General features: G+C 40.5%; 1 protein-coding gene across 1 annotated transcript in view; it reads right to left on the bottom strand.

Moving 5' to 3' along the window:
• Positions 1–24,488, bottom strand: part of LOC136050104 (transmembrane protein 132D-like) — a 196,576-nt gene that overhangs the window by 12,360 nt on the left and 159,728 nt on the right. Inside the window, exon 6 of the mRNA XM_065738722.1 lies at positions 22,482–22,625. Within this exon, the coding sequence (XP_065594794.1) occupies positions 22,482–22,625 (144 nt within the window). The remainder of the gene's footprint in view (positions 1–22,481; positions 22,626–24,488) is intronic.

The raw sequence follows: 24,488 nt of genomic DNA, 5'->3' as shown, positions 1-24,488 counted from the left end.
TGTGGAGGAAAACACTCAGCCCTTTGAAGCAGAGCTGCAGCGAGCCTGGGAGAAACATGGAAAGAAGCAATAAGGTCCCTCAGAAATTACACATCCTTCCTACCCACTGCCTCCTGCATCTTGTTTGTCATTGTACATTGGTCCCGGTCCTTTCCTAAAAGCATTTTACTGCTCTTCCCATTACCCTTTTGAAGAAGACACTTCTGGTAGGTAGGTATCTCTGTAGCTGACTATTTATTCAATGATATATTCTCTATGTGAGGTTTTGGGCATCCAAAAATCTAAGAGGAAAGAAAGAAACGGAAATGTGCATCATAACTCCCAGTAGAGGTACATGGTAACTCACCATTGGCTCTCAGAAACAACTGTAAAAGTCTTCTCCCACTTCATTAACATTATTAAATTCCCATGGGACAACAGTAAAATCCGTACAGGAAACTGCTTTTCTGCTGCAGGAATCGTTGGACCTCTTACAAAGTCATAGCTAATAAGTCTTTGAAAATAAAATGCATCTGGAGCAGCTCTGGTTCAGCCATTTCAAGGGTGGCCAATTAGGAAAGCAAGTGTCCGTATTTTGGAAACATTCTGGGAACTCTGCCTCCAATCCATGCTTCTGCAAGTGCTCATTCCTCAATGCAAGCACTCTCCATTTCTAAATCGTGCTTCAAACACAGCCCTGCCACCTTGGCAACCTCATGGGATCTCTTCTGATTTAGCACTGCACACATTTTCCTTGGTCTACCAGCATAAATGGTGATATTTAGTAACGTAAGTTATGTTAATGAGTCCTGCCTAAATCACCGCTGTCAGGAGAAGAATGGAGGAGTCTCTTATAACCATTAAAAATGAATGAGGAGGGAAATAAATAAGCAAAAGCAGCTCATTTGAGCTATAAAAGACTCCAGAACACAAGCTGTGTACCAAGGTACAAAAGGATGAGGCTGTTATTAGCTTCATAAGTCACTTAGAAATGACTCAGGGGAGGCGGAGCCACATTTAATCACCTGTGCTGGAGGAGTGCGGTTACCACGATAACCCACTGCAGCCTGAAATCAGGCAGTGCAGATAAATGGCTGCAATGAAGCAGCAGCACAGGGGGTAGATCTGCCCTCCACCAATGGTATGTCTAGAGATGGGAGCTGTCTTGGTCTGGGGTTTTGTGAGGACCCAAAGGATGTAAAATCACCATCCTGAGATCCAATGGCAAGCAGCTCTGTGAACCACCCTGAATGTCGCCAAAAGTAGGAACAACAGAACAGCTGCTCTTGAGGAATAATCCCAGCAGCTCCTGTGTTGAAGGTGCATACCTTCAAAGTGTCCACATTTTTTTTGCAGTGGTTTTCCCATAGCAGCACAACACCAGAAAATGCTGTGATCCAGGACTGTATCTGCTTTTATTACCCAAATGCCTAAGAGCTTGTTTTCTGCCACACGTCTGAACAATTCAATTCCTGACAATGCTTCAGAGAAGTTCAGAAAAAAAAAACCCAGACATTAGCAATGATGAGAAGTGCAATTGAAGAAAGTCTCTTTGATACTACTTTTTTTACTGCACTAATCCACCTGAAGCACACTATAGGTGATACTGATGAAGAGAGCTCTGATGCCTATTTATTTCTAAGGAATTTTTAGTTTGTTCTACAGCTCTGTGGCAAATACCAATGTATTATCCTCAGCAAAATATACCTGAGTGAAATGTAAAATAGCACATTTCAAAATGACTTACAGTTCTGGGCAAACATCCAATTCTAGCTGCAAGTTTTATACTTCTTTTGTGAACGTTATGGATCTGACATAACGTTTGCAGCGTGTTGGCGTAACTAACTGAAAATCCCCTCATTAAAAGCATCTTAGAGGAATCAACTTAAAAAAATAAAATAAAATTGAGATTTGGAGTATATAATTTTGGTGGATTTTTCCCTCCATTGTTGGCTTTGCACCCACTTCCAGTGCTAAGAGCTGACAGACCTTTGTGCAGAGGATCTGCACAGCGTTGTGTTTTTTGAGGACACAGTGAGAGCAGAGCAGGTGATACCTATGGGAGCAGCTCCTTCCTCATCCTCACTGAGCTGCAGTGCTCCAGGGGATGTGGGGTGGTTCCTTCCTCCAGGCCTGGCACTAGGGCTGCCTGCAGCACCAAGCTTCACTTCAGGAAGGCTTCAGGACGCCTCTATTTGGTTTCGTTTTTGGGTCATGAAAACCGGTTTCATTTCAATTTCAAATGATTAGAATTATGTAAAAATACCATGAGATCAAGGAAAAAGTTATTTTAAAATGAACAAAATCAAAACATTTCACTTTGGAAATGTCAAAACAAGATGTTTCTTTGACACAACAGGAACCTGCTATCATGTGTATTTTTTCCTTTCTCAGAGATGAAATTCCAGAGAAGTTAGCAGAATTTCTGGAAACTGTTTTACAGAACTACAAATTCTGGCAGAATATATCCTATCAAAATTTCTCCAATAAGCTTAATCAGCTGGGGCCACAACTCAAAGCAAAACCATCACAAGAAAACTCAGCTCAATTAAAATCCAATCACTTCATGCAATCTGGAGTATCTTTAGAGAAATGAATAGTGCTATTTTCATTTGCAGAAAGGAGTGCAAAGGCACAGGACAACCTTTCTGGAAATCTGGGATTAATTCCCAACCCACACTTACAAGATAGCCATGTATAATTTATTGAGACTTGTACTCTCAAGGATATTGAAGTCTTTACTCCCATTGAACTCAGGGGAATTTGGTGGTTAAGTCTCTTTAAGAATCTGGGATTGAATCAGCTTGTGATGTATTTGTGAAATGAGGAATACTCTCCCCATGTTTTAGCAGGATTTTGCAAAGCTTAATTTACAAGAAACAAGGTGCTAGGGTTACACAAGTGCATCTTTCTGTTGCTTAACATTTCTCCACAGTTAGAGAACAGTCCTTCCCTTTTTCCACCTGTTCTAGGAACCAGCAGCCAACAAGAGCCCTCTGCCAGCACGGCACAGCTCGGTGGGATGAGCTATAGGGTCCCCGGCAAGCAGGCAATGCCATGAGAAATCAAACAGCTTCGTTCACTCCTGCTGTCCTCTGCTCCTTTTGTGGCCATGGCCATCCCTTTTGCTGTTGGCTGCTCTGCTGTCCCTGCTTTCCAGCTGGAAAAGGAAGGTGGTGCCTTCCTGCCCACCTGCTGCTCCTGGTGTTGGGATCAGCAGGAGGATGCTCCATTAAAAATCAGTGCTGCCAAAATGTGGTCAGCAGGAAGATGAGGCGGCCTCAGCCCCTGCTACCCTAACTCATGGGGACACGGGGATGTCGGCACTGGCACACAGGAGTGCCAACGTTCTGTTAGACGAGTGCTGTCTGATGGCTCACCAGTACTGTGGGCTCAACCCACCACCTCATGCTTAGGTTTTAGAAGCCACAGTTGGCTGTAACAAATGTGACAACACTTTCTTGCCAGTGTTAATGAAGCTACAGCTTCCTACTTCTCTCCTGATCTGAAAACCACATGAACTCTGTATCACTTGCTGTGGTTGCCCAAGCAATGCAGGAGAAGAATGATAAACACATCAAGTAACTTATGTTTTGTCACTACGCTAAGAATGGCATTTTTCCCTTCCTTCTAGTAAAGCTTAAAGAGGAAAAATGGCATTAGAACAACCATGCTTCACACTCAGAAAAAGAAAGGAGATGCTTAGGCTGCATTTTTGGGTGATAAATACTGGCTGCCAAGTGAAGGAGAGCCAATGGGGTGGACAAATAGGACGGATCACACACTGACATAGAACCAGAGGACAGACAGACTCCCATTGGTCAGATCAGGTCAGTGAAGCAGCACTGGGGAGAGGAAGGGAATTAAGGCACAAGGCCTGAAATAGCCCTCCATAAGGGTTTTGTGCGTGGTGCATGAAAGTCCCCTTTGGGAAGAGGAAAATGGGCAAAACTGTGCATGGCAGGGATCTGACAATACATAGGGAGGGCAAAGTGCTTCAGGTTACTTCTCCATTCTCCCGTGGCATCTGAGGGAACATAGGAGATCATTCTCTCATCCCTGAAACTCCCCACACACAGAAAGGACAGGTGAAGGATCTCTGACATACCTAAGGCATCACATAATGTTTATGAGCAAGACAATAAAGGGATTCTAAAATCCCAGGGCTCTTCTAGAACAATGCTCTGTTATTCAGAAACAGATCGCCCCTCTGCCAAGGCAAGCTCTGTTCTCGGGGCAGATATTCCCTGCCTGCTGCCTGCAGGAGCACTGTGCTGGTGCTATTACCTAAGCCTGCTGCCACCTGCATGGCTTCTCGGGACTTCAGCAGCCATGGGAACTTTTTCTATTTGGGTGACACCCCTGCAGTGTAACAGCATACGAAGTTGGAAGGATTGGACTGTCTCAAACTCTGCAATATTTGCATAGTACAGCATTTCCATTGGCTATGTTGAGTTTTCTTTTTTGGCACTGACATCACATATATTACAATTACGTTAACAAGCCTGTCCTAAGGAACTCCTATTTTTCTCTTCATTACCCTGAGACAAACTTCAAGTCATTTCTCACCTACCCTTACCAGTCATTTCTGATAGACTGTACAAGTGCAAAGGAGAACTGTACTTCATAAGCAAATTCAAATGATTATTACATTTATGCTGCTCTTAATGGCATAGGTGAGATGGAAACAAAGCATGCTTGCTGTGCTGAGCAGCCTGCATTGCAGCTCCTCCTCACACCCATCTGTGCAGTGCAGGATCTCACAGCCAGGTCAGACACGGCTGAGCTCCCCAATTTCAGATGGAACTTCAAAATCAGGGGGTCCCTAGCTCAGTTCCTGAAGTCCAACCTGGATGACAGTGTTACAAACATATCTTTAAGCAACACGGGTAGAGAAATCCCTTCCTCCCCAGCTGACTAGTCTCCACCCTGTAATGTGGGCAATGAAAGTCACCGTCCACCTACAAAATCTTGGCATCGTATTCCAAAACTTGTCTGTTACTCAGTGCTGTGAACACAGTATGATTCATCACTGACTCCATTTAGATTTATTTTTTCTCTCGGAAAAAATAAGAATTTCTTCTAAAGAGTCTACAAAACTGAAAAATGAATAACATTTAAAGATTTTTTATTTTTATTTTTGCACCAACTGATGCAAAAGAAATTACCACCATTACCAAGGCATTAAGCATGGCTGCTATGGAGCTTGCTATTTATTTGGTTTAGTAAAAAGTGAAAAACAGAGAAGCCACTTAAAAATAAGTTTTGTTTTAGGCTACAAGAGAAATGTAAAACCTTCTAAACTAGTTAGACTTCTACACTGGTTAGCAAAAGGCACCGGGCTGATATATGCTCTGCCTCCTTGGAATCACTCATCTTTCATCTCCATCACTGCACTGCAGACTGGAAGCATTGCTATTTTTTTTGACAACATTCTCATTTTTTCAGCTTCCAAAAAATCTCTAGACAGGGATTGTCAGCTCTAATTATGCAGCTCGTGCTGCAGCGACAGGTGGTTACCGAAAACTCAGAAATGACACTTTGACTTTTGCAAATGGATTGTGAAGTTTGGGCCGTGTTCTCGACAAAAATAGCCACAAAGGAGGGAAGACAGGAGAATGCTGAGGGCAGTCACGTGGAATGGGGAAGTCTCACTATCCTGGGCAGCTCTGCACCTTGGCATGCCGCAGGTACCATGAAGACGTCATGCACCAGGGAATTCAGCAACAAACTGAATGGGATGCTCAAAGATCCACACTTCAGAAGAGCTTCCATCCATTAAGTGGGGACAATAGCACTTCTTACCTCAGAGAACATCATTAGTGTTTGGAGCATTAGGGACATAATATTTCTGCCCAAGGATTCCATCCAGGCCTCAGACTTTTCTCTGACGCCAGTAGACTTTGATCCTACCCTAAAGGGCAAGCACCTCTGCCCTTGGACAAGAAGTGTCCTGTTCAAATTTCTTTCCAAAAAGCAGTGGGTTATACATATATTTTAATGAGGTACACCACCAAGAACTGGTCTGACCTAAGCCAAGCAGGAAACCAGACCACCACTGACTTAAAGGAGGTGAGAGCCATGCAGGAGAAGGAAATAAAAAGACCCTGCAGGGAGAAGAGAAGGCCATGATGAAAGCAGAGGAGAAGGTTTGAACTCTTCAGTGTTCTCAGATGTCAGTGTCCCACAAGCACAGATCTGCAGGCAGCTCCTTGAGTTAAGCCACAGCTCAGCTGGTGATTAATAGAATAATGACCAAATGCTGCTGAAATTACTTTTCTAACTTAGACACCATCCTGAGCAAATGCACTGCACTTCAGTCACTCCAACACAGGGAAGAGGAGATGAAATGTGTTTAGCAATGGCTGTCTTTCGAGGTTACTGTTACAAGGACAAAGAGATTTCCATCTTAGTTTCAAATAGTCTTAAAGATTCAGTCTTACTCTGATATTGAGTTTGCAAAGCCAAAGCCTAGTTCTCTTGCTCTGGAAAGCAGGCAGATATCCAATATTACCACTTAGAAGAGAAAGAAAAAATCTGTTGCTATATACATATACTCATGCATGCATGCCAAGCTCTGGAAAGCTGGCCAACACCTTGCAGTGACTGCAAGAAATAACACAACAGAGAAGCATGAAAAATTTCTCAAAGAGACCTCTGGCTTTTTAAGCCAAAAATCATTTGCAGAGGAGCATATAAGCAAGACAGTGCTCCAAGAGCACAACTGTAGCCATAAAACACAAGTATCAGAGGAGAGCTGGCATCATCCAGCGTGGACAGACTGAAATGCCAGAGAGTGCTTTCCAAACCACATTCACTATAAAAAGTGACTGAAAAGTTTACATTGGAATGGAAGGGCATATCCTTTTCCTCCGGAGGTGTGTGCTAGGATGTGAGAGCAACGAGGGGATTTCTGTTCTTGTTTGACCTCCTACCACAACCTTACCTTTTCCTGGATGCCTACTTCTGAGAACTGAAGATGAATACATTTTCTTACTGGGTTTTCAAAATGGCACATTGCTGTGAGCTTGTCACCCCTCATGCCAGTAAGGTGTGGTACACAGATGTCAGGCTGTAGAGATGGTTGCATGAGTTGCAGCTGGTGGTCATGGTTGTGGGCTTACTGCCCGATCCACCTGTATTTAGTAAGCTCCCCTCCAGAAAGCTGCCCTCAGCTTTCTCGTTATCAAGCAAACTCCATGCAGGGCTGCCTGCTCTGCCTCTTCTACCAGATGCATGCTCTCTTTGCAGTAATTTCTGGAAGATGTCAGGCTTTCAGTGCCCAGGGGTTTTGTTTAATGGAGAAGGTGAGAAACAACAGTGACGAATCTGTGTGTGTGTGCTGGGAATGGGATGGGAGCGATCCTGGTATCCTCAGGTATCCCACACAGCGGGTAGCAGTGGTGCATCCAGCAAGCTTTAAGGGAAATCTCATCACCATTCTAACACACCTCCAACCACAGGCTGCTAATGTTCACTGCTGCTGCTAATGTTCGCTGTTCATTTCACATCTCTACACAAGCCCCTCGCAGTGGTGCTGAGCTAAACCCAGGCTCCTTCAGCATCTCTCTGGGGACAGAAACAATCCAAAGCCACTTGCTCCCCTTCATGAACAAAGGTCATTATTTTGATAAATTAGTTAAATCTCTCTCAGTCAGCAACAATGACTCTGAATTATTCAGCATGCATCTGTCTTTCCCCTTACAAAAATGGCTTGTAAAGCAATAAGCGTATTTCATTTGAACCAGTTCTTAAAGATGTAAGACAGTTTGGGTTCACTCCAGTGCCCCTTGAAGTCAATGGGAGTCTTTAGTTTAATTTCCATTTAATTAATTTCATTAAATTTGCAGATCATGCCAAGCGGGGAGGGGTATTAAGTACTTCAGTGAACAGGATTAGCATTCAAAATGACTTCGATAGTGTAGAAAATTTTCTGAAATAAATAGATGCAATTCAAGAAAGATAAGAGCAAAGAACAAAGTTGGGTAGAAGTAATGGAGTAGGGGGAGGGGAAAGATCAGTCTTGTGATAGCAGTGAGAAAAAAGGAATGGTTTCCACACCTGGGTTCCCCTCAGCCCAACTCAAAACTTGCATTAATTTTTAAGCTATATATTCAAGTATGAAGCATGTAATGTACAACTTCACGGAAGGGTTTGTAGTGTATTTTGGACACTAAAAGACAGAACAGTCCAAACCATGTGAAAGCCACCCCTTCAGCACTCCTGAACTAGACAGGAGCCAAAAGCAGACTCCAGTGTTCAGTGCCCCTCCTAATGACCTAAAATGAAGTTCTCTTAGCAATATAATTTATGTTCCTTAAAAGCAATTAAATAAGTTTGCAGCACATAGACAAAGTAAATGATATTTCATACTGTCTTCTTTCCTAATAAGATGTGAAAAAATGCTAAGCATACTACGCTAACCTGTATTTATAGCAAAAGTGACAATAACTCAACATTGCTTTTGTGTTCTGATGTGGAAGACAAGCCACTGCCTGAAAATTGATTGCATTTCATTAAATCAAGAAAGTTCAACAAAAAAACATATTAAAAAGATGGGAGCAAAGGCATTTTATTTTCCTGGTGCAGCTAAACAAAGGCCTGATTAAGGATCAGTTAAATTACTACGGATCAATATTATTTCATTTCCGCATCTCTTTCTTTGTGCACTCTAATAAAATAATAATAACAATGGTGATGATGATGAACGTTCTACATTTGAACTATTCCTATTATCTAAGTGTCTCAGCATTTTGCAAAAAAAATTCTCCAATGCTTTGCAAAGTACATCCAGTGAAGTCTCAGGGCATATGACATAAATGTGTGTGTATGTATTTTTTATATAAACATAGGATTATATGGTATAGATATTATTATCCTCATTGTGCAACTGAAGGAATGCGGCGTTTAAGGAGCTTCCCCATGGTCACAAAGTGCTACATTCAATTGTGTTGTGGGGCTGGAAGTGAAGCCTTGTTTGTCAGAAGTTTGAAAATGATCAAGCAAAATGTGAAAACAGCTATACATAATATAAACAGGAAAGACAAGCCAGAAACTGCTTCCTCTCACAGACATCCTAGAAAAATTTATGAAACAAAAAGACACGGAATGGACAGAAGTCCAGGTGAGGAATAAAGATACAGTTTCTATTTCTCCTCTGCCATTTGAATTCAGAAAAGGTTCGTTATCTCATTTAATTCATTGATGTTTTATTTCTAGCTACTTAGATTGCCATAGGACTGTCTCCAATAGGGAACTGCAGTTCCTGGTCACTGAAGTTCAGTACTGTTGCAGGACAAAGGTGTTACTGTAATATACATGTACAGAAGGAGACAGTCATAGTCTCATGGTACGAGCAAGTGTCTGTGCCTTATGGGGCTAACAGTCAACAAAGTGACAATAGTTTATAAAACATGCTTGGGGTGAATATGAGATTAGAAAAACATTGGCTTTTGTCACTATAACAAAAAAGAAAACCAAACTGTGCTCTAGCTCTCGACCTGTCAGCCCTAATGTAGCTAATGGGGTTACATGGCACTGCAGTCAAGGTGCCATTTGGCCTTCAAGTTCAAAACAGCTGATCTTGCTGCTAACCCGAGCCTACAGTTCCTCTGAGCTTCCTTTCACTTTGAATGAAATGACAGTAGGGACACATTCAATAAAAACATACCAAGACCTGGCCTCAGTGAGGACGGGGAATGGAAGGTAGAGGACAACCCGAAAGCGTTTTGTAAGATTTCAGCTGCTTGTTCCCCACTGACTCTGATAGGAGTCATGCTGCTTTGATCTTCCAGATGCTTTCACACGCTTTCCAACCTGACAAGCACTCACACATTATATCTGTTCACTGTTAAATCAAGGTGAGTCCTGAATTTTGTTATCTTCAAACAACCAAACGGAGAAATAGCCTGATTACAAGCAGGATACTCCAGCCAAAAGCATACTGCCCTGCTGCCCTGACAAATATTGCCTGGTCTAAGTGTTTAGAAATTGATTATATAAATAATGAAATTGAAAAACTGATCAAGTTCTGCAGTGCCATGCACAGGTCTTCACCTCCTTTCACAGACATTTATATCCAGCTCCAAGGAACCATTTACGACACCATTCATGAAGACATTTCCAGGAAGGTGAGGGGAGCTGCTTTCACAAGGATCTTCAGGAATTTCAAATTCAAGATTTTGATGGACACGTGATGCCTTCACTCCTTTACAGGGCTCCCAAGCCCAATGACAGAGCAGCCTGTCATATCTCTGGCATTTCAGATATACTTGCTCTTTTACAAAGACCTCGTGGCCAAAACCCAGCAACACTCACGTATTTAGCATTGATGTTGTGCCAGACATGCTCAGCTTCATGTCTTTAGTGCTTCACTTATGCTAATCCACAAGCGCCCTGCAGAAGCATTCCCTGGTCTGAATGGCAGGCACCTGGAGCAGCTGTGCCTTCTCTTGATTTCCAGACAATGTGAACAAACCGGACAGCCCAACTGTATGTAAAGTTCCCTGGAAAAATGCACATATTAATGCCAAGCTCTGAGCACAGTGAGCTGACAGGAGACCACTCTGGTTTTATCCTTCACACTCAACAGTGGGCTGAGCAGACCACAGATGACAGGGCTTGATATTACAGCAACTGTACTGAGCCCAAACTGCTACTGCAATTCCAACTGCTCTAGACTTATCTTTTCCATTCAAAACAGAGCAGAGGTGAGGCTGATTTGCTATCCCTCTGTTGGCTAATCATACATTTGTCACTGGCAGCAGAGTACAAGTTTTGTTGGTGCCCTGCCACTCTCCTCCTGTGCCATTGCTCATTGAAACTCAGCTTCAAGATCTGCTATGAAAAAGTTGCATACATTTCATGATTGCTGCTCATCAATTCACAGGGAGGGGAAGACTGATAAAGAGGGATCACCTCCTTATGGCATATGGTGCTCCACAAGCTCCACACAACCCTTTGAACAGCCCTCAGAATTCATAAATTGCTGTGAGATTTGTAGGTTAGCTATTTCACTCCCTATTTCACCCTCGGGTCAATGAGGGCTGTCGGCCCCAGAAAGATGATCAGATGGACTCACTGAGGTCATTCAGATTAAGTTTTTTTTTCAGAAGCAGAGGTGATCTTCACCATGAAAAATCACAATATAGTAAGAGAAAAGTTTCAGGATATGTACAGTTCCTCCCTGGGCTCTTCTGGCTGAGCTGCACCCAGACTCTGTGTATGTATATGGACTTTTCAGTGGGCTGGCACCCAGCTGTTAAGAGCCATCTCAAGACTTTTGTTTGTGTTTGTTAGAAAAGCAGACCTCCAGAAGGGAAAATGAAAGATGCAAAACTACCAACAGAACTATGACTGCTCCAAAATCTCAGTGTGTAGTTACTTGTATCTACAGAACTGATGAGAATCAAGCCATACTCAAACTTATTGGCTGATATATATATATATATATATATATATATATATATATATATATATACACATATTTTTACACAAACCAGTACCAAAAAAGAGTTGTTCTGTCACTCTCAGCTACTGTGAGGAGAACTTAGCACAGTTACATCTGGAACTTTGAGCCCTCTTCCCTCAGACATGTGCAAACAAGGCAGATTTTAGCTTCTTTGCAGTTATAGATGGGTATGTGTGAAGCCTAAAAGACTTTCACAAGTTAGAAGAAATTATTCCACATTAGCAGACACTTAAATAGAGACATCACTCACACGACATCTGTGCCTGTCCTACCTGTTTTGATGTAGAAAACACCATTCACAGAAGTAGCTTGGCCAACTCATTTCACTAAGTTTGTTTTTCTCTAAATCTTCATAACTATCTAGCACAGAAATGTTGCTATTTAGGCTTTTTGGATTAGAACAGTATCTCACTCCCATATCTATGTGTAAATCTTCTGTCAGCACAGATAGGAAAATATATTTTTCCAATGGATCAATGTACACTTCTTCCCCTTCTGCACAACTTCTTAATGGTCTGTGTGTGGACCAGAAGCATGTTCCCCCCAATACATTATTTCTCATACAATTTTAAAGCACGTTCATCTGCCTCAAGCAGATCTGGCTTTTTCAACTAGGAGTTTTGCAGCCTTAGGGATTTTTTACCATACGAGCCAACGATCTTTTTAACACCTTGAGTTTCTGACATTCATATCTTGCATTAAATCAATCTCCCTTTCATGATTTTTATTTATACCAGTGCTCAATTCTATTACAACTCTCTCTTCTGCTTTCTCATTTTCCTCTATTATTCTTCTTTTGGGTCTATAATATCACTTCAGTGGCTAAGTCATAGCCTGTCACTTCACATTTATGAACTGAAACATGAATGTGCATTATTACTTTATTTTTATGAAAATCCATGATAACTAATGCACTGATTGAATTTCTACCCGGAGGCTTTATGTCTGGTTTCACGATATCTGGCCTCTAACCTCCATCCCTCCAAACAAACTTTACATCTATATTTACATACCAGGAACATTATAGTTCTTTATCTCCCTGCTCCAATCACTTCAGAAGCTATAATGGATCTAGGCAGGAGCTTAATTAGAAACTGCTCTTTTCTCTATTTTGAGCTACATTTCACGTGAAAGGGAATAATATGACTCTAAAGACTTGATGCAACCCTGCAAAAGCCCCAGGCTAGTTAGATAAGTGTTTAGTGTAAAAGACAATTAGACAGTGGGAGATCATGGTGGTGCCCCATTCCCTAGGAATCTGGCATTCATTTTATTCCTATTTCCACCCTTATAACAGAACCACTCTCATTAATCTGGCTCTGTTTTATGATTATACCAGTGCAGGAAGAATCCCATTACATTCAACATATTTTTTACCTTATTTCCCTTTTTAGACATGCAGGGAATGTCCCAGCCCTCACAGATGTACTCAATTGCTCTTGGTCCCACAACTTTGGCCCACCTGCACTGCTGTCATGCTAAAAAGAATACAGAAAATATACACTTCTCCACTTGTAAATAACAGGAGTGGACACTGCAGTGTCAGATTATGACATAAGAACTTTGGGGGCATTCCCAGGAAGAGAAAAAAGCCAAGACCCAGTGAGACCTGCCTGAGTGATAGCCTCGTTAACATTTAGCTCATTAAAACTCATTAAAACCGTAGGGCAGCCTTGAAGCACCCATAAAATCTGATAGCAGAAAAGTGATCTATACAGACACCAGACACCAGGCTCCAGATAACATAAAAGTATTCCTTCTAATTCCATCCTGTGTACTACAGATAACAGGTGGGGCTGAACAGAGGGTTTTGCATCTAAAGTAGTTTGAAAAGCAAAAATGTAATTATTATTTATTATTTTTATATTATGATAAATCTGAGGATTCAGCAGAACATTCTCTGCTTACTGCAGCTGGCTAGGGGATGAGAGTTTTCCTGTTTTGGGGCTGGTGGGACATCACATGTTTGCTGACAGGCTTCACCAGGGAGAAGTACAGTCTTCATCTTGATCTAGCACCTAAAATGATGCCTTGAATTATATTTTCCATGAAATCTGAAGCCCAGTGGTCAACTCCCATTAGACTACGCAAGCTCTTTGATCTTATAGCACAGACAAAACCTCAATATTATAATCCAAGTTATTTTTCTAATTCTTCCTTGGATCATTTCACTAAAAAAGCAGAGTAAATGACAGAACAGACAAAGTCAATTACTACCAAATCCAGCGATATCCATGGGGTAGTTTATGGCCCTAGAGAATTGTCATAGTCTTGACATATCAGAGCAACCTCTGGCAAAAGTATCTGACTACACACGATTTTTTAAACTAGAAATTTGTAAACAGCTGAGCATTTCACCCTTGACTGTATGTAAAGCATATGACTCATATTTTGCTGATGACAGAGTGGGAAAGAGACTCTTCCACTGCAGATAACCCCTCTCCTCCCAGCACTATAACACTACTTCTTGATTTGCTTCCTGTGCTGCTAAGAAAAGGCAGTCCTCTTCCAGTTCATCTTCTCCTGGATCATCTTGATTCATGCCCCCTGATAATTTCTCTGTTCCCTTCTCTACATTTTTCCTGCAGTGGGCACACTTCATCACATTTAATTGCAACACCTCATGGGCTCAGTTTTCTCAGAGCCTCGACAACAGCAATCAGCCTAATCCAATCCAACCAATGGAGGAAACTGTGAGATCAAATAAGAACTGTCGGATCTGGATACTAAAAATGCTGAAAGATGTTATTCTTACCTGTGCATAGCTTTCCCACAGCCTGAGATCCAAAGAAATAAATAGCAATGAATGCAGCCCAGCCTGAATCTACTTAGAGGAGTGAGAGTGGGAGATGGGATTCGACACATACATTGTTTAACCTGGCAACAAAGGGCACAATTTGGAAAACTAGTTGTCAAGGTGTCTTCAAAAATTAGCATAGTATGTACAGCAGTATTGCCAGAGGGACTGCTTCCTATCCTGTCTACAGAACTGTGTGAAATCCTTCTGATGAAATTCTCAGCCCTAGGGAAACAGCTGCTTTCAAGATTTGTTACAAGCCTGAAACTCAGCTCAGCGTCATCAAAACGTGTGAAGAACTTTCAAGGAAACATGTGCTGACTTATGGCTATGGCACTGAAACAGCTAAAATTGGCTTGGGCTGATACTTGCTTTCAGCATTAAGCTGATGCCAAACCCTCTAGGGATGGTGAGAGCTGTACATAGACACAAAAAAAGTTCTCTGCAAGGAGCAGACTCTTCTCATCATCAAATAAAGTCCAAAGCAGTCTCATTAACCAAACTACATTCATTTCAGATTTTCAGTGGCAGAAATAAGATCTAATCATCAGCAGAAATTGTATGTGTGTGTGAGACTGGGATGGACATTTTTCTTTGAGTTATAGTCAACTGCAATTAATCTAAGATTAGTTAGAAATAAGAGATTATATAAATTGGGAGAAAATATAAACTTTCTCTGCTATCCCATCTGTTCACAGTACATGGTTATACTTTACATAAACTTGAATAACCATTAAGAACAGTTACAGTAAGTGTTTAGGTTTCTAATTTCCGGTAAAATTAATTGGATTTGGTGACTAAATAGCTCCAATCCTGCGATTAGTTAAACAGAGTAATGATGCAAAATGTGGATGAAATTGGAAAGTTGTTCAGCATTTCTATGGGTAGCTGCTATGAGGAAAATAGCAGCATCAGTGTTTCCCACAAACAAATACAACAGCTATGCCACAATCTTAGGGAATGCAGGAGGCCAGATCTTCTCGTGTAAAGAATGAGACTCTCACAGATAATTATTAAAATAAACTGGACTCAGATAACCCCTTCTATTCTGACATCTAAAAGCATTTTTTCAGATGTGCTTTACTTGTTTACCTTCTCATGCTCCTGGAAGTCTTTCAGAAGCACTACATCAATGTTATAAATAACTGCAAAGAGAACAAGTAAGTGGGTAGCCGAATGTCAGAATGGGAAAGCAGAGAAGAGCTGAGCACACAGGCCAGGACTGCACTGCATTTGATAGAAGGAAATCACAGCATCTGCCCCTGAAACACACAGCTTCCAAAGCACTTAAGGACAGCATTTATTGTTTTATAATTTGATAACTGTACACCAAAAACGTCTCTGTGAAAGGATGAATTGGCCCTTCACAGAATGCATTTGGACTGCCCGAGCTTACCCAACTCCCTAAGCAAAAGTTGAGGCCTTCTTGAATAAGAAACTGTGTGAGCTATATATGGGCCTGAGGAAACATTAGGATACCACTAAATATTTCATTGTCTAGAAGATTTCAAAAAAGGTTACCAAGGGGACTGATACAAGAAGGCTGAAAGCTGACAACTCAAAGGGTAGGTAAGGTAAGAAGAACTGAGAAACATATTTAAGAAATGGCAAGGATCACATAAATAACAGTAATAGACAGTACTAAATAACTGGATAACCACCACAGAACTGCAAGAGGAGTGAGAGATGAGGCCAAGTTAAGGTGACAGGTGGGATGGATATTGCTAGCTGAGTGTTACTCATGACAGCATCAACAGAGTCAAGCACTGGAAAGAGAAGTCCATCCCAAGGTGCACCTTGCCTAAGTCAAAGTTGTTTAGCTTGTGGCCTGATGTACAACGTTTATATTTGTTCAGCTTCAGGGAGAGTTACACTATTATCTCAAGAAGGTCCCAGAAATTAACACAAAATGGTCTAAATACTGGATAAAATGGAGCAAATTTTCATTCAGCAGATCTGCACCTCCTGCTATAAAGAAATCTGAAAATATTTCTAAGTTCTTACTCAACCAGTGATACTATATCGTAACACTTTTTTTATGTTCTGTGATTAAGATAAATGTAACAGAAGTGCTTCCTAAATATCCTGTGCTCTGTCTTAGTTAGGGGTACGCATATTGTTAACAAACATAATGATGATGCTTAGAGGGTACATTTTATGCAAAGATCTCAAAGCACTTTTCAAAGATTTAATCCCAACCCACACTTAACCACACTTGCAGACTCTTTATTCATTATCTATGCAGAAAGCACTAGACATCATTGTAAGTCCTGAGCAGTATCAGCCTAACACTTACAAGCACTGGCTGTGTCCCCTCTGAGCCATGTGTGCACTCCCAGCTCCTCCCTGCCAGGGCACATGAGGCACTGAAGCATCCCTGGCTTTGTGCAGCTTTGCTCAGCAGCAGCTATCAGCATGCTATCAACATTTTTCTCATCCTTAATCCAAAACACAACAACGTAGCAGCTTCTAGGAAGAAAATTAACTCAATCCAGCTGAAATCAGGACAATATGGCATCTTGTAACTATTTACTAGGTAGCAATAAAGCAGAACATGATCTGGAGGATGGCTTAGAGCAGGCACTAAGAGCTATAAAAAACACATCTAAAAGAAAGTGGCAGACAGGTATTGGAACTGAACAACACAATGAGTATTAAAGCTAAAGGGAACTTTTTAAAGAATCACGGGTTATAATGATTAATGCCAGTTTCTGTTTTGGAGACAGGTGCTGTTGGATGCTCTAAGCCCAATTTAGCTTTAATTTATATCAGTGCAACATCATGCGCTTCAGTAAAGCACTGCTGGCTTAGCCCAGTGGAATAGAGAAGAAAATAAATTTCTCTTTGCATTCAGCTTGTCTGCTTCTTACTTTGTCTTCACATCAGTCCTTCCAGAGGTCATCCAATCTCTTTTTATTGAGATGATGGAGTACTTCTCAGTGCTGGGATACAACATACAATGAATTGAGTTTTGAAAGCTGCTGAAAAAAGCAAGACACATAATCCCCTTTGAAAGGGGAATTGATTTTGACATTTCTACATGTGTATTTTTTTGCTGTACAAATCTGACTCTCAGAAATAGGCAAAACACTTAGAAGATCATATTCTTGTATCCTGAGTATCTTCACTAGAGGGATATATAGGCACAGGACCAGGATAAGTCTTCCACGTAGATGGCATCAGGCTAACGATGTGACAGCAGGGAAATGCCTATACAATGCCAGCTCATTCAAATGCTCAAGCTATGAAATGGAACATTTTCCAGAATTTCAAATCTTTTTTCTCAAAAGCTAGCTCTTCTCCAACACCAGGGAAAAATAGAAGAAAGAAGAAGAAAGTTGAAATTTCCTGCCTGCAATAAATAAATAAATAAAACCTGCTCTACAAGTCTGATCATTACAGCTTCTTTCAAACCTCTCCCAATCGCTGCTGACTACTAGCTGTCTTCCTTTCATCATAAACAGTTCATTCCAGTGACTAATAAGAAGTGAAAACATGAAGCCATGATCCTCGACCCAGTATTCAACAGAATTCCTCACTCAGATACTCTTTGACATCTGTTTGGATAATCTTTAATTTTGTTTCATTCTACTTTTGGATATAAACACATTTCTTCCTACAATACAACAGAAATACCAAAGAAAAAAAAGATCATCCTGGCTCTACAAGAACACACATTCTTTCCCATTGAACAGACTTCTTGGTATCTTCTGCAGAATTTGAAAGAAGCATCTTTTTAAGAATTATGCTCTCAACTCTGCCAGTCATAGTGGGATTTTCAATATGGGTGATAAGAAAAAAGCAAATAACTCCACCAACAAAGCTTTGGGTGAGTTTCAGATGTTTCCTGAGAGATGTGGGACTGTTACATCACATCTACATTCATAACTCATCTTTGCCATGCCTGCTCTTCATTCCAGAGAGATATTAGCATTGTCTCTTCTCCTCTGAAAAACAACATCACCAGCACATGGGCTAAACTCAACTTTTATTTAGGGTACCACATGTTTCTGAGTTTGTCCTGTGTCCTGTTTACTAGATCAGACCAGGAAAAGTATTTACTTTCTCACAGTTGCTTTATCCTAAGGTAAAAAGTTCAAAAAGATTTTGATGTCAGGAATACTGAAATTGAGCTGAAATGACAGGACATGATTTCATCATTTTCTATCAAAATAAAATGTTTAGACATAGCAGAAAATAAAAACATCCATTTGCTGACTTAAATCAAATGTTTGTTTCAAGACAGATAAAAGTTATTTGGAATGAAAAAAGGCAGTTCAGCTGCTAAGAAAAAACACATTATATTGTGGAAAATATTCATACAATACCATAGCAGATTGAACTCGATCTTAACCCAAACCCCAAGGCAAAGATTTATTTTTCCATGTTAAATGCAGCCCTAAACAACCATATTCTACACAAGTGTTCAATCTGAACAAAATCCCATTTGCAGATGGGAAAGTATCCTCTTTGATATCATGCAACAAACTCTGTTGGCCACATCCGCTTTTCCCTTCCACTTGGATGCTCTGAGCCCTGAGTTATAAAACCTCTGTGACAACTTCTCCTGAATATTTCACATTGTGGTTCGCTAGTTGAATAGATTGTGGCTTCTGAAACAGGGGCTTGCTCTTCTTTGCTGCTCTCCATCTCCTGCTCTGCTCTGCCCCCACTGCAGGTTGCATTTTGCCCTCCTGTCCCTCTTCTTCCACTCACTGGACAGGCACCAGGACAGGGTGAATACAGGCTTCTTCCTTTGGACTGGGTAAGATATTGAACTCAATCAAGCCATAACATGCATCTCAAAACACTCTTAGAGTGGCTTAAACTTGACATATGGAAAGAATCTGGGATCCTTCATACACTTGTTTTCAAATGTTGGTGTATGTTTGCAGCACCTCCACCAATTTTAGAAGTCGACTTTCCTCTGTCATGCACCAGAGTAAGGAAGAAGAGAAACAGCTGCTGAAAGTTTAATGTTTTAAAACACTGTTTGCTTCAGGCTATTTTAGATGCTCTGATACTTCAGTTTCTGTTAAGTCTATCACTTGGTTAGAAGTCGGTTATTTTGCCACAGATAAAACCAGGTTAAGTGTCATTGGAAGTTCTGTTTGTCTGCAGTAATATCTTACAAATTGCCACGTGCTTTGTTACCTCCTTCATACAGTCTAAAGCAATCAGAATGAAGCAGCTATTAAGCCTTCATCTGACTGGGAAAAGATGCCTACCACATAGCTGTGGTTGGAGCAGCCTGGATTTGCATCCGTATCTGAAAAGACTGAAAATGCAGAGCACTGAAAAGTAATGCTTTGGAGATTTCTATGCTTTGGTAAGGCTGAAAAAGGGGCCATTCTCATTTGTGAAACAGCCTGTAACTTGCCTCCCTTAATCTGGCATTGTTACTCCATCAGTGTAGGCTAAATCATTTCAGATCATCTTTTGCCATTAGCGATATTAAGTGGACTAAATTCTGTTCTGACTTACTCAGCCAAGTTCAGGTAGATACAATTTGGCAGAATTGTGCTTAGAAGCCCGCAGAGAAAGAAACGAGTAATAAATGTGGCCCCTGGAACTAAAAGTTCAAGGGGAATACCAACATCCAGGAGGGAAAATGAGCTGAAATCAACACACACACAAAAAAGGGAGGAATTAAAGATATTACATGACGGGTGTATAGAAAAACAGTAGAAGTGAAGACACAGAAATCTAAAACTTTATATTTCAATGGGCATTTGAAGCAGGCATTTTCTTCCATTTTTTATTCACTTCTCTAATGCCCAGAGAATAGAAACTCTAATTACTGTTGCATGCTGAAGGCTGGTCGCTAATTGTATAACTTTATCTTCATTACAGAAGATGTCTGTGAGTAAGGCTTGGTCTGAAACAGAGCAGGTAAACTGAAAACTCAGACATTTTCAATTCAAAGCTCACTTTAAACTGGTGACTCATTTTAATGCTCCTGAAATCTGCCTTTCTACTGCAGAGGAGTGAACTCTAGTGGGATGTCTGTAGAAGCCCGGAATATCTTATCTCTGACTGGATTTTCTACTTGATGTAGGTCTTGTCATTGGCATCAGTGTGCAATGGTATATATACTAGAAGCACACAAACTTTTATAGGTACATTAATGAATTTACAATTGATGACAAATATATACATAAGAAGTACTACCACTATAAGTTCTTTGCCAGGGTAAGAGATGAGTGCATTATATACTAAAACTGTTGTGGATGTATATAGGCCAAAACAAAATATTTTGATAAACAAGAACTGTGGAAAATAAAATTAATGTTTAAAATATATTCCAAATGATATATTTGCTTTCAAATTATTTTTCCAGTTCTCTGAATAAACTGAAAAGTTAATTAATTTATGAGAGTGAAGACTTAGCTCATTAACTTCCACAACACAAGGCAAGAAAAACAAATTATTTCTTTACATTTTAAAACTTAGATTCAGTTCATCAATTTGCTGTATTTGGCAGATTTATCAGATTCTAAGGGGCTCCATAAAAGCAAAAAGGTTGTCTGGATTAAGACAGTCAGAAAGACATTTAATCAGAAAATGCCAGCATGGTGGCTATTCAGATAAATAGAAGACCCGAGTAGATTCTAAAATGGAAACATAAGAGAAGATGGACTTCTAAATTGCATGGGTTCATCTTGTGTAAAAGAAATTATCATGAAGAAATTGCTTAAAACAAGTTCAATAAGTATCAACCTTGCAACATTTTGACAAAAAGTTAAATCTGTTTAGAAAAAGTTCAACAGAGATCATTTAAATCCATACCCAGCTCTATTTTTCAATTACACTGCTCCAGGTTGTCACTCCCTCTGTGACATAAAGTTATATATCAAACTTCCAACAGTTCTCCCATATGACAGTAACAAATAAGCATCTGTATTCTTCTTTTCCTTTAAAGACAACTACCTCCACTAGGAAGAGTCTTTTTCAGCTAATGGGGCCCAGAGAGGCCTGCTTGGAGATAAACAATACCCTCAGCCATTTCAATCTAAAGTAAAATGAACAAACGAAATAGGAGGAATGCTTAGCATTCCGGTCAGTTTTAGTCTAAGGCAAATTTCACAAAGGCCAAGTCCTCAATATGGTGCAGTTCGCAGAAGTTAATGGGAAAACAGTGGTTTCCAGCAGCTGAAGGGGTGGCCTGAAGTACTTTTAATCATTCTGTGACATGCTTGTTATGTTAAGAAAACAAAGAAAAAAAAAAACATTTGTAGCCACATCTCTCATTTTGTCTTCTCATGTGACAATCATTGATAAGTTTGCAAAAGCACATAAGCTGTTGTACATGAGCCAACATTTCTGTCACTGTGTTGGAATGCCTTCCACCATATCTCCAACAATCACCATGGCTGACTGTGACCTCCACTACAATTAATGTATGTGAACCATTAACCAACCTGAATAGAAATACGCAGGGCTTCTTAAAAACTTACAATGTTTACTGGTAAAAGATAAACTTCTTCATGAATCAATAAATGTCTTGAGGGTCCATTCTGACCCGAAGATTTCAGCAGTAAAATGGTGGTGTAGAAAACTTCCTGCAAGCTACTCACTTCCTCACTTCATCACTACTTACTAAACGAGCATACACTGAGAGGAAAAAGTATGAGTAGCATTATATTGTCTCCTGATGCTTTTCTTTCAAAGAAGTTCAGTGTACATAGATGTTGTACAGAGTAAATCCATTGGTCAAGTGTCCTATCAAGTCGTTTCCAGTCCATAACTGGTAGACAACATGTTTTCTGTGAGGTGCTCTAGTAGCCTAAGAGAATCACAAATTTAAAGCTAATGTTTGCAGTAAATGGCTGGCTTAGTACCAAGAAAAGAAATGAGTTTGGAGTCACACAACTCCAATGTGGCAAACTAACTTCAGAGGAACTATTTCCTTTTCTAGAAGATCAGCTGCCAACATTGCTGACCCCACACAACCCACATAACTGAAAAATAAAAAGCAGAGGTGGAGTGAGCTCTGAAAATACTTTTCAAAGGTGGGAAGTGACAGACAGTTCCAAGTATTTGACATATAGAATGGAATATATGAAATTTCCTGTTTGTTTATTGCTCCACTGAATCAATCCACACACAACAGTGATAATAAACCTTTGCTTCTCAGCAGTAGAACAGTTAGAAAGAGAAAGAACTCCTCACATTAGAGAACATCACTATCTTGTAGGACTTCTCCCTTGGTGCAATGAAGCAGTATGAGCTTACCTTAATGACATCTTCATCTGATGATCTGCACTCCACAGATTCCAGAAGATCAGTCACAGTCCCATCATCTTCTACAGAGATCACTTTGACAGGGACAGCCACTGTTTTGCCAGTGAGAATAGCTGTGTTCAGGATCTCTGCTTCCTAAGAGAAAAAAAAAGCCCTTTTGATTAGTACATTTCGACGTTACTTCATTAGTACCATCTAGATTCATTGTTACATTAATTTCTAAAGATGATTCTTAGAACTATTCCAAACAGTGTTGGCAGAACGAGCAAATTTCCTCCCTTCAATCCTGGAACCAAATTTCCAGGTCTGATTTAGGGCTGTTAAGACATTCATCATACCCTAATTACTCTTCATCAAGTGTCAGAGCAACCTGACACCCAAGGCATGATGCTGCACCACGCTAACAAGATGTTTCTTGTTTCTTGCAGCAGTGAAGACTCCATCCTGAGCTCTAGAATGACCATGCTGATCACACAAAAATAACACACCTTAAGTTTGGCTGTTTTAACCCCCAAAAATATACATATGAAAGAAATTCTAGCCTTAAATTCAAGCTTTAGGCTGGTCTTGAGAATGCAGTGTCGTGTAGGGAATTAAAGTGATACCATTCTGGCCTCATACAAAGGACTTAATGTAACACAGGGCAGTAGGGAATCAGACTCTAATCAAGCTTTTTAGAACTTACCCTTGCTCATGTTAAGTAGTTATGGGCAAGAACTGTTTGCAGTTGTTTCTTGACCATGGCAGGGGAGTTGGAACTAGATGAACTTTGAGGTCTCTTCCAACTCAAGCCGCTCTATGATTCTACGATTTAGCTACTAATGAGGCTCATGCAAACCCATCCTCTCCCAAAAAGGATGGATGCTGGGAAGGTTTAGGCTCTTTAAGCTAACTCTGCAGTGACATGTGTTATGGGTTCATCATCACTGTGAGAATTATTGCAAAATCTGTTCCTTCCATTTGATTTACCACTTCTAATTCCAAAGCACTGAGTTCTGACTATGTGAAGAGCACAGGGCTAAGCAGCACCCACAGTTACCTGGATATTATGTCAGCCATGCACCACAGGTACCACTGGCTTGTGCCAAGATACACAGGGAGCCCAAATTAGTCCCTGAATTCCTCATCTCCTCACTGTAGAATATTGCTCACTCCTTGAAAGGTCTCTGAGCTTTTCAGAGTCATGCCTGCGAACCGTAGACTATCGTGTAGAACAAGAGGCTCTTGATTTCAGCTGTCTCTTGTGAAATAAAGGCTTCCAAAGCCCCCCAGTGCTAACTGCTCATTACCTAAATAGCTCACGCTATGAGCTCTGAGATTGACCTGATTTCACTCATGGAAGACAATAAAGTAAGAGATTGAAATAGAGTTACTGGGAGATGATGACTCCCCCTACTGCCTCTTGGGCTAAGGAAGAGAAGCTGAGACTTCTCTCATCTAAAGGATATGGATCAAAGGAACCTCTTCTTATCACTTAAAGAAACAGAGATACTTTATTCAGACTCAAAGCAATATTTAAAGAAGGAAAAAAACCTTTGATAGCTGCTTTGCTAAAGTTTCCCCATCTTCACCATGATCTTTAGGGGAGGGTGAAATGGGATATTACAAAAAGAAAACTTAAGAAAATCCTCTCCCTCACTTAGCCCAAAAGCTCTTCAGATATTTTGAAATTATAATTCATATCAAGATGAGGACTGTACTGTAAGGCCCATCTGTCATGAGTGCACAATTGTCCTCAGAAGAGGATATATTACTCAGGCAACTGAGATCTTGGAAAGACTTGCAATTAAGTTTCCAGATTTCCTTCTATATTTCAGACCTGAGCATTGCAGTGAAGTTACCACATGCAGGTTATTTAGATCCGATTGTCAACTCTCCTGTAGGCTCCACTGAGCTGGAAATGGGGGCAGTTTGACGGAACAAGTGCTATTAAGCATCCATGATAATTACAGAATCCAAGCATTAGGACATCACTTGGGCACAAATCTCATTTCATTG

This window comes from Cyrtonyx montezumae, unplaced genomic scaffold (genome assembly GCF_038088225.1).
Source record: "Cyrtonyx montezumae isolate F1298 unplaced genomic scaffold, pur_monq_1.0 scaffold_23, whole genome shotgun sequence".
NCBI lineage: Eukaryota > Metazoa > Chordata > Aves > Galliformes > Odontophoridae > Cyrtonyx > Cyrtonyx montezumae.
The sequence above is the reverse complement of the archived record's forward strand: the minus strand, read 5'-3'. Positions and strand labels throughout refer to the sequence as shown.